The sequence below is a fragment of the Carlito syrichta genome, unplaced genomic scaffold, assembly GCF_000164805.1.
Source record: "Carlito syrichta isolate Samal-C Ts95f unplaced genomic scaffold, Tarsius_syrichta-2.0.1 Scaffold309265, whole genome shotgun sequence".
NCBI lineage: Eukaryota > Metazoa > Chordata > Mammalia > Primates > Tarsiidae > Carlito > Carlito syrichta.
Genome location: NW_007253361.1, coordinates 402461 through 417115, shown reverse-complemented (window position 1 = coordinate 417115; position 14655 = coordinate 402461). Strand labels below are relative to the sequence as shown.

The following is a 14655-nucleotide window of genomic DNA, read 5'->3' as shown; positions in this document are numbered from 1 at the left end:
ATTTACTGTTCACCTAATGTTTCAAAAGAAAACAAAAATAGAATTAGTGGGATGTCAAGTATAGGTCTAGTAAGGGAAAAATAGAGAGTGAAAAAGTATTTCAAACTAAAAAAATACAGAGAAATCAAAAGAACAGAGGAGAAAAATACACGTAAGATGGAGAGATGTGGAAAGACAAGAGGAATAGTTAGAGAACAAATATGAGATAGCGTGAGAAGATAAAATGGGAGGGAAAATATAACCAACTCAAATGTAAACGTATAGCTTTAGAAAATAAAGTACAAAAATATTTAATGAGAAAGAAGTGGAAGATAATAAATATTGCAAAAGGAGGTCAAGGAAATAGACAAGTGGGTTAATTAGTGACTGTGAATGGGGATCAGGTCTTCAAACATCTGCTCCATGAACTTTCTGACGACAACCTGGATTCCAAGCACAAACAGTGCATAGATGACACGTATGTGTGCTCTACACCCTGCACTCTTTTCTCCTCTGCACTGCTCCAGCATTGTCAGCATCAGATAAAATTTTATATCATCTAAAATAGGAATATAGAGTAGAGGGAGTGGCAAGCATTCATATTTCCATTTCAGCTTCCACAGTGATCATTAATACAGTTAGAATAGAAAACTTGTCTTTGCAGAGATTTGTGTGCTTTTATTTCTCAAGGATTTACCTCATTTTACCTAGAGAAATGTTTCTCTTATGAAATATATCTTCTGTCTCTGGATCCATAATGAGCATGATGTGAGCATTATAGGTACCATAAAGAAGTGTAGAGAGAAGTACACAAAGGGAGCATAGTGAATCAAAAGTGTTCAATGATAATGCGTCTTATATGTTAAGGAATCAATAGGAGAACAGAAGACTGGGTGTGGAGGCTCATGCCTGTAATTCCAGCACTTTGGGAGGCTGAAGTTAGAGAATTGCTTGAGCCCAGTTGTTGGAGACCAGTCTGGGCAACATAGTGTCTCTACAACAAACACAAAATTAGCCAAGTGTGGAGGAAGAATACCTAGGGCCCAGGAGATTGAGGCTGTGGCGAGCCATGATTTTGCCCCTGCACGTCAGCCTGTGTAATAAAGGGAGCCCTTGTGCAAAAAAATAGCAGAAGTAGATAATAGGGAATGATAAGGAGTAAAATGCAAGGAATAGTGCACAAACCTATAATCTCCAATCTCAGAGATACTTCAAAATTTCTTCTATGACCTAAATACATCCTCAAATTTTGAAAGAGTGAGAAACAACCAACTGCATAATAACATGAAAGATGCACACAACTGCAAGCAGAGAGTTATTTCTGACTTACTTCAGCAATAGCAAGTTTCATGCACAGAAGAAATGATAACTATTAAGGTCAATAAATGGATAAGCACAAATAATCAGAAAAATGAAAAAAGAAAAGAAGAAGGAAAAGAAGAATGACTCCATATGTAAAGCTTTGTGCTTTGGTTTTGTTTAGGATACGATGTGTGTGTGTATGCATTTATATATATTTGTATGCACATATATGAGTCTATGTGATGTAAGGCGCTTCTTTCATAATTCTCAATTTTGACTACACATGGAAGCCTCAGTTATTATTTGATCTATTAAAGCTAGATATACAAAAGCAGATGCTTTGAAAACATATGACATTGTAAATATTTCCATGAATTTCTTAATTTGGAATTTTATTGTTTTTCTTTTCCTTCCTTCTTTCTTTCTTTGATTCTGTCTACCCTTTCAGTTAAAGATAATAAATTCTTTTTTCCCTCCACTCTTCACTCTATATTCCATATGATTTAAAAGTAAGTATGCCATGTAATTTTCCCACATGTGAAATATTGTTCTGTATCACATTGTAGTATTTTGTTCGTCAAGAGCCTTTAGCTTTTTAATTTTTTCATCTCAACTACAAACCATTTTTGAGCAAGGATCGGCAATATGTATTTTCTTTGTATATTTTGTATTCAATTATACCATAATTCTATATAATCTTAAACCTCTCAAAGATAAAGCTTCAAAGAAAGGGATGCAATAAATTATGTATAGAAGTTCTATTGTTGTTTTCATACTAAGAAATTATCAAATGTAGCCCCTAGGGTGATCAGTTATCACTTTGACGATCACTTTGGCGATTACAGATATACCCCAGATCTTGTTTTTTCCAGAGTGGACAAGGGTATTTTTATTTAGACCAGGTTGATGGGTAGATGTTCTATAGTAGTAAAGAAAATATTTCCAGTAAATACAGTTGCTTTAGTTAAAACCTTTTAGATCAACATTCCTAAGGTGCCGTTTATATATCATAAACTGTACCATGTAATTCAATTAGTTTTGACATATATAACCATTATAATACAAAATAAAACATCTCTGTTTCCATAAAAATCTTGATCACTCTTTGATGTTAATCCCAGTCCATCTTTCATTCAAATAAAAACCTGAAGAACTTCAGTAACTAGGGTGAATTTTTTCTCAGTCAGAAAATTTGATTCAATGAAATAAAATTAATTAATATATTTTTTAGCTGCATTTTGAGTTTTCACTCTGTCACCCAGGCTGAAACAGTGGCATAATCACTGCTCACTGCAGTCTCTACCACCTGGGTTCAGGTGATCTTTCCACTTCTGCCTCTCTAGTAGCTGGGTCCACAAGCATGCACCACCACACCTGGCTAATTTTTTGATTTTTTGTAGATACAAGGTCTTGCTCTGTTGCTCAGGCTGGTCTTGAACACTGGAATCAAACAATCCTCCCTCCTCAATTCCCCAAAGTGCTGGGATTATAGGTGTAAGCCATCATGCCCAGCCAAACAGAAAAATTTTAATACATCTCATGTAGATCAGGAACAAAGCAAGGGCAGTGGCATACCACAGTTTTTGTTGAAAGAACAATTAAATAGAAGCACAGGACTTAACTACAAGAGAGTGTGCCTTCAGGCTCAGGGTGGTGGCCATTATAAAATGTAGATGCCTAAAAGGTAGAAGAGATTTCTTAGGTGTGAAGACAGACGCTATAATATAAATGTGACATATCTTGCTTTAGTTGAAAACCATAATCTAGATGGAAGATATGGAAACAAACTATCCTTAATGTTCTTTAGGTAGAGGAGATGAAGATAGAAAACAGCACAGTAGTGACAGAATTCATCCTCCTTGGTCTAACCCAGTCTCGAAATATTCAGCTCTTGGTCTTTGTGTTAATCCTAATTTTCTACCTCATCATTCTTCCTGGAAACTTTCTCATCATCCTCACCATAAGGTCAGACCCTGGACTCACAGCTCCCCTCTATTTCTTCCTGGGCAATTTGGCCTTCCTAGATGCATCCTACTCCTTCATTGTGGCTCCTAGGATGCTGATGGACTTCCTCTCTGAGAAGAAGGTAATCTCCTACAGAGGCTGCATCACTCAGCTCTTTTTCCTGCACTTCCTTGGAGGAGGAGAGGGATTACTTCTTGTTGTGATGGCCTTTGACCGCTACATCGCCATCTGCCGGCCTTTACACTATTCAACTGTCATGAACCCCAGAGCCTGCTATGCAATGCTCTTGGGTCTGTGGCTTGGAGGCTTTGTTCACTCTGTTATTCAGGTGGCTGTCATCCTACACTTGCCTTTCTGTGGCCCAAATCGGCTAGATAACTTCTTCTGTGATGTCTCACAGGTCATCAAATTGGCCTGCACTGGCATCTTTTGGGTGGAGCTTCTGATGGTCTTCAACAGTGGCCTGATGACACTTCTGTGCTTCCTGGGGCTTCTGTCCTCCTATGCAGTTATCCTTTGCCATGTTCGTAGGTCAGCTTCAGAAGGGAAGAACAAAGCCATGTCCACATGCACCACTCACATCATTATTATATTTCTTATGTTTGGGCCTGCTATCTTCATCTACACTCGCCCCTTCAAGACCTTACCAGCTGACAAGATAGTATCTTTCTTCCACACAGTGATCTTTCCATTGATGAATCCTGTGATTTATACCCTTCGAAATCAGGAAGTAAAAACTTCCATGAAGCGATTATTGAGTCGCTATGTGGTCTGTGGGATCGATTTTATAATGAGAAATTGAGAAGAAAGAGTTCTGGCACAAATTCATTAAATCATTTAACAAATACTGTTTTTCACTGATAACACCTATTTGTCAGGCACTTTATAGGCAATTAAGGAGTAGTTATGCATAATGAGAGAATAAACTTGTTTATTTAAAGACTATAAAAGAAACCTCAGAGTGGCTGGAATATAATGAGTTAAGTATGAGAAGTTTAGGAGTTGAATTTTATGTGAGTGTTTGGGTCAAATTACTAAAGTATTTTTGAGATACAGATTTTTATTATATTTTAATCACAGTTAGAATCCATGTTAATGTTTTAGGTATGAAGTAATTCATCTATGATGAATGAGAAATTAGGTACTTATACAATTTTTTCAAGGGACAAGATTTTTCTCTCTGTTGGGTAACCAGAAATGATTGCCAGAAAAACACTGTAGAACTAACTGGCTAGGTGACCTATTATACTGTAGAGACTGGTAACATCAAAAGTCACTTTCCCAGGATTTGGTTCCAGGAACATGCCAATGGACCATGGTTTAGAATGAGGAGATGGATAGAGAGGGCATCTCATGTTATTGTCTCTTTCTCCAATTATTTTTTTCTAAATTCAGGTTTTACCTCAGTTCATTGATAGAATATGGAGCACTCATTGCAAAGGTTCCAGACAAACCTATTTATATGTTGACCACTTTGTCAGAAAACAAAACAATATAAAAATGGTGGTAAAATATAGGATAAAAGTTTTACAACCTTGAAGATGAGAAAGGCCAATAAAGTATGAAAATTGAAAGAAAATTACAGTTACATGTGAAATGCAAAAATGAAAACAAAGTATGTGTAAACCAAAAAGTGGAAGAGTGCTGAAAATATGCCCACTACATCTGAATGTGTAGATTGTACATTTTGCACTATTATAGAAATTTGCATGGAAATTGAAATGAATGTTCCCTCCCTACCCCTCCAGGATTGTACAAGAGTGCGTTTAAGCTTAAAAATTAATATAAAATGCTATTAACCAAGGAAATTTATATAAATAATAAAAGGTTAAGTCACTTAACACGTAAAATTTTTCCTAGGTTAATATGAAATAGATATATATCAGAGGAAAATATGGGCAATAAGAACAAATAGACAATTAACAAAGGAAAAAATAGAAGAGTTTATAAACATAAATATAACTTTATCTTCAAAAACCAAGCACAGGAATAAAAATCACCGATTCTAGTTGGCATGTAAAAAAGAGTTTCTTATGTATTATTAACCACAAATAGTACAGAATAAAAATTATGCTTTTCTGGGAAGTGATCAAAGAACAGATGAGCAAAGAAGGCTTATTCTATTGAATTCCAGAGACAGCAAAATCTTTATATATATGCAGATTGAAGTGTAAGCTTCCATACATGAGGGCAAGTGCCTAGTTCAAATATGGGTAGCTGGATGAGTGATCCTAATATAGATAGAGATATTTTGTAGACATAAGAAAAAACAAGCTGAGCTTTTTATGACACATGGGTCATAGATCAGAATCTGGAAAAGCTCCAAACAGAAAAATATAAGTTCACTTTTAGAAATCTCTCCCCACTAACACCTATACTAATAATTTTCCCAGAAAAGGAACAGTGAAGAAAGAAATGAAAGTCAAAGGGAATTTTTACAATCCTAGCCATTATTTTAGTGCTTGGATGTTGGTACCTAATCTATTTGGTAGAGGGATTTCAGCTACCTTCTTGTGGTCTTTGGCTGTGTTGGTATTCTCCACATCATCTGGGATAAAAACCTATTAATAGTTTTGGACTTTTTTTTTTTCCTGTTCATCATTGAAATGGCAGACAAATCTTCTGTCACTTTAGCACATCTCTTCCTTCTTCATTGTATCTGCTGTAGTCAAAGAATTTTTCTCACATTTGGACCAAGGTGGAAGTCCCTTAATTTCAGATTTTTTTCTGCACTTCATTTACACAAATGAATGTTTTCAAAGTCATTCTTAAAACAAGTCACTTCCTTGCCCTCAAACCTACAGATGTTCCTCTCCACCTATAGAACACTGGCCAGACATCCTAAACTGATACTTAGGTGACATTATCACCTGTTACTAATTTTACAGCTTTATTACTGCCACTGATATCTCAGAAAGATTCTGCTTTTAGCTAATCTAGGCTACCTGCAGGTCCCCAGCCATATAATAAATTTTCTTATTGGCATATCTTTGCTCTTGCCTTCTAATTAGAACAGAGTTATTCACATCTCCACCATCTTAGCTCTTTCTTCCCAAAATTTTACTCACCAAGGGTAGTGACATTTTCCTGATACATTAATTCCACACACATTTGTTGGGTATCTGTAAAGCAGGATCTTATCCTCTCAAACTTTCATTTCTCAAATTACAGAGGAAGATAAGGAAGACAAACAAGTTCTTATAATGGGGCAGGTTGGACAATAAGTACCACTTGCATAAAGGCACAAAGATCATGCTGAGAACCAAGAAAGCATTGGAGAAAACCTTCCAAATCCTGCCAGCTAGAATTTATCCTTGTCTTCACATGGCCACATGACCCCTATGACACAGTGCTCTTTGATGTGTTAGAAATCTGATGGCTACTGCTTGATTGTTCCTTCAAGTTAGAACCACGTCTGAGTTTTATTTCCCCTCTCAGCATTGTCCAATATCTTGTATAAAGGTGTTCTATCAGTGTTTATGGGACAAAGGAAGAGGAAGGAGAAGTTTTTTCCTTTCACTTGCTCAGTATCATTTCGATTTCCATATGAAAAGTGTAGAACACATTCAAGGTACCCTCATCTCAAAGAAAAATCCAAGACTGCCATTGACTGGTTGTATCACCTTTCAATGGATTCCCTGGTAAAAAAACGTGTATCTTTCTCACACTCTTTTGTTCTCAGTTACTTTCTCCAGGCTCTAGCCATCTCCCTTAGCTGCAGCTTACTCAAACACATATGCATTCCTGTTTTTGAGATTTTAGTCTATGGATTATCCAGCTAGATATTACTCCTCCTGTGTACCAGGTTACACCTTATTTACTGATTAGTTGAGGGAGGGTTTCACTGATTCTGTCCCCATACCCTGGCAGAAAGACTTGGTCACTCCTATGATCCATTTGGGCTCCTTTCCTGGACAACTACTCTCTTATTCTCAGAGGACTTGTCTTCATTTCATTTCTGTAGTGCAGTGGAGCAGGTTATTTGTAGCTAGCAAATATTATGAGAAATAACACCCAACCCTCCCTTCAAAAAAAGCCCCAAGTAAAAGCACAACTCTGAAAGATTATGGCTATGAACTCTTTCTAGTGGACATAAATTTTTGTAGCTATATCTCAATTGTTCCCTCTGTTTCTTTTGTGACTACAGAATTATTTTTTTGGTAAGGAAAAAGAATTCTGAGTACTTGGAGAAGATGGTGGTCGGCCATTTGGATTATGTGAGTCCAGGTGTGAATGAGTCAGTATATGGGAAATTTTGTGCACCTGCTGGTGAGTGAGTGGGCATGTGAGTGACTGACTGAGTGAGGGCTAGGGAGCTAGCAACCAGTGTTCTCCTGGCGCAGCGGCTGGTGCCACAATTGCTTGGCTTGGACCCTAGTGATTTCTGGGTCACAGAACCCGAGTGCCATTTTTTTAAATCAACAAAACCCTTCCTGGGAAGAAAATGTTGGAAGAGACTGACTAAGTTGGGGCTCATGAACAAGTGGCCAGGGCCCTGGTGCAACAGCTGGTGCTGCAGTTTCTCTGCTTGGCCCCTGGCTCTTCCCAGGTTACAGAAGCTGAGCCTCATGTTTTTTTAAACAGACAAAAATTTTCCTATGAAGAAGTGGCAGGGAGAGACTACTGCCTGAGGCTCTGCCTCACCACTGCAATAGGAGAGACTGCTGGTTCTAGGCTTGGCCTCACCACTTCAGCATCTGGTCAGGCACTGGCAGCAGGGACTGCAGAGGGAGCCAGAGGCAGAGTCCCACTGAAGAGAAAAAGAGAGGCACCCCACCACCATCTTGAAGATGGGACAAGAAAGTGCTCTGACTTGTTTACCAAGGAGCAGCAGAACTGATCTCTGTGTCTGGTGGATCAACTACTCAGGGATTGATTGTGACCCAGAGGGAATATTCTGAGAGCACAAACTTCAAAGGGACCTGACAAGTGCTGAGTCCCAGGTGCCCCACCATTTACCCTGATCCAGCTGTGGGACAAAGGGGGTGTCCAGTAAAATGACAAGGAAGAACTCTAAAGAGATCAGTGGTGAGTCTAAGGTTGACCTAAAACCCTTCCTCCCCAGCAATCCTCTGAACGTCAGACCCACACAGCTGGGCCATGACTAAGAGGGATAAACCCAGGTGGAGCCTCGATGTCCATTGCAATAGGATAACTCCATTCCAGAATAGGTCTGGCTGGGGCACTCCCTGCAAGTACATACCTGGAAGAGACAATCCTGCACCTCCTCACCAGAGGAGATCTCCCTGATCCATGAGAGTGAGAAGGGAGGACTGTAGTCCCACTTACCTCCACTGCCCCTCCTCCTTCTGGTCACTGAGGAGAGAGTGAAAGAGGTGAGGGTAGGAGAGAGTAGACTAGAGGAACAATTACAGAGCCTGCCACAAGAGGGCAGGGTTTCAAAAAAATTTTTTAATTAAAATAAATTTTTGCCTGTTCGTTAATCTATTTTAAAAAATATTTTTCCTCTGTGCATGAATGTGTATGAGAGGGTTTGATCTGCATCTCCCCTTTCTTTTCTTTTTCCTTTTCTTTTTTTATTTCTTTTTTCTTTTGTTTGTTTTTCTGTTTATGTGTTTATGTAAATGATTGAGTGTTCATCTTTCAATTTAGTTGTCGTTGTTGGTTTGTTTTTGCTCTTTTGTTCTACGTTTAATTTTATTTATTTTTTATTTTTTATTTTAAGGCGTGTGTGAGTTTAATGTGAATTACTTTTTTCCCCCTGCGGTCTTTCTGTTTTTCTTCTCCATTCATTTTGTGTTAGGTGTGTTTGTTTGTGTGTGTGTGTGTGTGTGTGTGTGTGTGTGTGTGCATGTGTGTTTCATTTTCCAGGTTTTTTGTTGTTGTTTGTTTTGCTTCACTTTGTTATTTCAGTGTGTTTTGGGGTGTGTGTGTATGTCTCTGTGTGTGCTCAATTTTTTTTTTGCTTTGGTTTCTGCTTTAATTGCTCTGGTTTTTTTTCTTTATTTTTAAAAAATTCTTGTCCATCTTATTTTTTAAAAATTCTTGTCCTTTCTATTTTTCTCTGTGCTCCTCATTGCTGTGACTATCTCAGACTCAGGGGGTACACACATGTAACCCTTGCATTGTCATATTGAGTGATGGTGTGGAGTGGGTCTCAGGGAACACATAGCACAATCAGAGAACATTGTAATTTGCAGGCAGTTTCTGAATCCTAGCTCCCCATCCCCAACCTAATTCAACTATCAAAACTACAAAAGATTGCAAAGCTTCCCACCCACAGTCCTATTTCAAAATAGAACAAATCCAGAGTCCAGGTCAGAGAATAGAGGGCTGCATAAACATCAGGAGGGAAAGACTCTTCCACTGACACTGAATAACAGAACTAAAGAGAAAAACAAGAGATCTGTCACAAATGAAGAAAAACCTAAGGAAGACCACAAGCAATTTCAAATGTAACAAAGAGAAAACTCCTGAAAATCAAACCTTGGGGCCCAAACAATGAAAGTCACCGATGACTGGCTCCAGACTATGATAGGGATTAGGGACCAGATGGAAAGATTGAATAAGACTCAAGAAAGACAAGATGCAACATTGAAAGAAGTTGTAACAGAGATTTTGGCAATAAAAAATTTCATGCAAGTAATAAATAACAAGATGACAAACATGAAAAGAAGAATTAACCTAGCTAGCTGAAGAAAGAATCTCAGAACTTGAAGATCGAATATGGAATTAACCTTATCTGTAAAAACCAGAGAAAGAAGACTAGAAAGAGAACAAAGCCTACAAGAGACTATATCAACAGACTGAGCCTATGCCTGATTAGTATCTGAGAAGAAGAAAGGGAAATGGAAAACAACTTGGAGCAAGTATTCCAGGAGGTAATCCAAGAAAACTTTCCCCATCTCACCAGAGATTTGACCAGCCAAACACAAGAGATACAGAGAACCCCAATAAGACATCAAATGAGAAGACCAACCCCTAGACATATGAAAATTCACCTACACAAAGTAGGCACACACACAAAAAATCCTAACAGCAACAAGAGAGAAAGTTCAGACTATCTACCAGGGAAAACCAATCAGAATGGCAGCAGACCTATCAGCAGAAACACTACAAGCAAGAAGAGACTGAAGTCCAATATTCAAAGTCCTCAAAAATAAACAATTACAACCAAGAATTTCCAGCCAAACCAAGCTCAACTTCATCAGTGATGAAGAATTAAAATCCTTCCCAGACATCCAATTCCTAAGAGATTATGTAGCTTCCAAACAAGCTCTACAGGAGACACTTAAAAAGGAATTAAAGAAAGAAGAAAGAAAACAAAAGAATGACCATATACTTCCCAAGAGAACAGCAGAGCACAGAACCAACAGAAAATACAGTGCAACAAGAAACTGGAAAACACACATATACATCAACCTGTAAACCACAAGAAAGCAAGCAAACAAAGGAAAAACTTTGTTTTTATGAACCTCATAACAGGAATGAACAATCACATTTCACTAATCAGCCTGAATGTGAATGGACTAAATGCACCACTGAGAATTCATGGAATGGCAAACTGGATATGGAACCATGACCCAAGTATTTACTACATGCAGGAAACTCATCTCACCACAAGGGACTCACACAGACTCAAAGCTAAAGGATGGAAAATGAGATTCCAGGCAAATGGCTCACAAAGGAAGGCACATGTATGTTTATCTCAGCATTGTTCACAATAGCAAGAACCTGGAAGCAACCATGCTGTCCATCAAAAGAGGACTGGATTAAAAAAATGTGGTACATATACACAATGGAATACTATGCAGTCATAAAAAAGAACAAAATCATGAATTTTACAGCTGCCTGGATGGAACTAGAGCCTATAATACTGAGTGATCTCTCACAAAAACAAAGATCTGAGTATCACATGTTCTCACTCATATAGTGGACCTTGAACATCCAATGTAATACTATAAGAAAATGACTGACAGTGGTGGGAAACTATGGGGGGGAGGGGAAGGGAGATGGGATTAACGGTAGTAAATATCTGTCTGGGAATGGGAAGACACCTCTTATCAAAAAGGGTGCCTGAATGAAGGATATTTGTATGCCTAACACTTAACTGTACCCCACAATATCATAATAAAAAATATTGATAAAAAAAAGTCAACAGAGGAGAAGCAAGATGGTGACGGCATAGGTGAACTGGTGAGATTCTCTGAATGTGAGTTCCCAAAAAGGCTATTACTTCTCTTCCCCCATCCCCCAGCCCACCACCAACTATGCTGGTGCCAGGCCCGGGAACTTCGGTCCCATGCAGGGCCAGATATTGTGCCCCCCTACTGCTGTTGTTCTACTGCATGTGTGGGAGTCTCTGGTCCCAGTCCCCTCCAGATCCCTCCCCGGTTGCATTGTCTCCGCCCGGCACCTGGCACTAAGCCACCAGTCACACAGGGAGGCTCTGGGCATCCGCCCCTCTGAGACACTGGTCCCATTCCTGGCTGAAGTACCCTGTGGGGGGCTCAGAGCCACTCTCACTGCCCACTGCCTGCCCTTTGGAGCTTTGGAGCTCTGGAACTCCGGGCCCACCCTGGCTGAGGCACTCAGTGTGAGACCCCAAGCCAGGGGACCCAGACAAGCGGAAAAAAAACAGATCTGCTTAAACTGCCTCGCCATACTCCTGGCAGAGACTTCCATTGATCCGCCCACCTATCAACAAAGTTTACCTCATTTCCTAAGGTCAGATATTGCAGCCTCCTGCTGCTGCTATTCCACTGCATGCGTGGGAGTTTGGGGTCCCAGCCCCTTCCGGCTCTCTCCCTGGCTGCATTGTCTCCAGCCCAGCACCTGGCACCAAGCCGCTGGTCACAAAGGGAGGCTCTGGGCGCCCGCCCCTCTGAGACACCGGTCCCATTCCTAGCTGAAGTAACCTGTGGGGGGCCCAGAGCCACTCTCACTGCCCAATGCCTGCCCTTTGGAGCTTTGGAGCTCTGGAACTCTGGGACCACCCTGGCTGAGGCACTCAGCATGAGACCCCAAGCTGGGGAACCCAGAAAAGTGGAGAAAAATAGATCTGCTTAAACTGCCTTGCTATTTTCTAGGCAGAGACTTCCATTGCCCCACCCACCTATCAACAAACTTTACCTCAGGAAGAACAGGTCATTGCAGAAGAGATATAAAAGCAACCCCACCTTCCCTCAAACACAGAATTGAAGAAGGAGAGGGAAAGGGGGAGAGGGAGACAAATCTACAGAAATGAAGAAAAACCAAAAGAAGAGTATGGGTCTCTCCCAGATGCCTGGGAGAGCAGACACTGAGAAAGCTGACTTTGGAATGCAAACAATGAAAAGCCCCCAGAATGAAGGGTCTCAAACTGCAAATGTAGATATCAAAACAATAATGGAGAGATTATAAAGAATTGAGGAGACACAAGAAGAAACTAAGAAGGAGCTGATATCTGAGATAACAGTAATAAAGAATACTGTGAATGAAATAAATAACAAACTGATAAGCATAGAAAGCAGAATTACCCAAGCAGAAGAAAGAATCTCAGAGCTTGAGGACCAAAATATAGAAATAACCCAAACTCTTAAAAACACAGAAAATAAGCTCAAAAAGACAGAACAAAACCTTCAAGAGATGAGTGACTACCTCAAGAGGCCTAACCTAAGAGTAATCGGACACCCTGAGGCAGAAAGAGAAACAGAGACCACATTGGAACAAACTTTCCATGAGATCATTCAAGAAAACTTCCCTTATCTAATCAGTGATGTAAAAATTCAAACACAAGAGATTCAGAGAACCCCTGCAAGACAACAAATGAGAAGACCAACTCCTAGACACATAATAATTCACCTAAATAAGTAGGCACAAAAGAAAAAATCCTAAAGGCAGCAAGAGAAAAAGGCCAGATCACCTACCATGGAATACCAATCAGAATAGCAGCAGATTAATCTGCAGAAACCCTGCAGGCTAGGAGAGCTTGGAGCCCTATCTTCAAAGTCCTAAAAGATAAACAATTTCAACCAAGAATAACCTACCTGGTCAAGCTAAGCTTCATCAGTGAGAGAAAATTAAAATCTTTCCCAGATATCCAATCCCTAAGAACTTATGCTGCCACCAAACCATCTCTACATGAAACACTTAAGAAAGTACTAAACACAGAAGAAAAGGAAAAAAGAACAACGTTCTTCACAAGAGTACAGGGAAAAGAATAAAATATACAAGAACCAACCCCAAAACCAAAAGAAAGACAAAAAAAAAAAAAAAAGAAAGAAAGAAAATACCAAGTGGAAGAACATCAACTCAATAAGAACTCCATGATAGGGACGAACTCTCACATTTCAATAATTAGTCTGAATGTGAATGACCTAAACGCACCACTGAAAAGACATAGAATGACAAAATGGATAAAATATCACCAAGCAACAATATACTGCCTTCAAGAGACCCATCTCACTAGAAAGGACATACACAGACTCAAAGTAAGAGGATGGGAACAAATTTTCAGGTGAATGGAACACAAAGGAAGGAGGAGTCGTGATCCTAATTTCGGACAAATACATTTAGCTATCAAAATTAAAAAGATACAGAGGGCCACTACATAATGATAAAAGGTTTACTCCATCCACAAGAAATATCTATCCTAAACATATATGCACCCAACATAGGTGTGCCAACATTCATAAAGCAACTTCTAGGAAAATTAACAACAACATTGACTCTAACATCATCATAACTGGGGACTTTAATACACCACTCACAACCCTAGACAGATCATCAGGACAAAAAATCAGTAAGGAGATCTGGAACCTTAATGAGACTCTGGACCAAATGGACTTAATTGATACCTACAGAATACTCCATCCAAAGACCACAGAATACACATTCTACTCATCACTGCATGGAATATATTCTAAGATCGACCACATAATTGGACACAAATCAAGCATAAGCAAATTTAAAAGGACTGAAATTCTACCGTGCGACTTCTCGGACCACAGTGGAATAAAAATAAACATTGACACCAACAAGGTCCCCCAGAAACCCACAAAGACATGGACACTAAATAGCATGATGCTAAACAACTCCTGGGTCAATGATGAAATCAAAACAGATCAAAAGATACTGGAAACAAATGAAAATGTAGAAACATCTTACCAAAATCTCTGGGATGTCTTAAAAGCTGTAATAAGAGGGGAATTTATATCCCTACAAACACACATGAGGAAAATGGAAGGAACAGAAATTCACAACCTAACTAGCCACCTAAAGAAGCTGGAAAAGCAAGACCACAAAAACCCTAATTTCAGCAGAAGAATCCAGATCATCAAAATAAAAGCCCAAATCCAGGACATAGAAGACAAAAAGATAATAGAAAAAAATCAATGAAACAAAAAGCTGGTTCTTAGAAAGAATAAACAAGATCAATGGTCCCCTAGCTAGACTGACCAAGAAAAA

At 39.2% G+C, this 14655-nt stretch overlaps 1 protein-coding gene across 1 annotated transcript; it reads left to right on the top strand.

Moving 5' to 3' along the window:
- Positions 1–3016: 3016 nt before the first annotated feature.
- On the top strand, positions 3017–4190 carry LOC103269451 (olfactory receptor 4N4). Its single transcript, XM_008067032.2, has one exon. It carries the CDS (start codon positions 3098–3100, stop codon positions 4046–4048), a length of 951 nt encoding a protein of 316 aa, XP_008065223.1. The 5' UTR covers positions 3017–3097; the 3' UTR covers positions 4049–4190.
- The last annotated feature ends 10465 nt before the right edge of the window (positions 4191–14655 follow it).

Bases quoted from the DNA above. Each gene is read 5' to 3' on its own strand.
- LOC103269451 (XM_008067032.2), top strand. From the start codon at position 3,098: ATGAAGATAGAAAACAGCACAGTAGTGACAGAATTCATCCTCCTTGGT.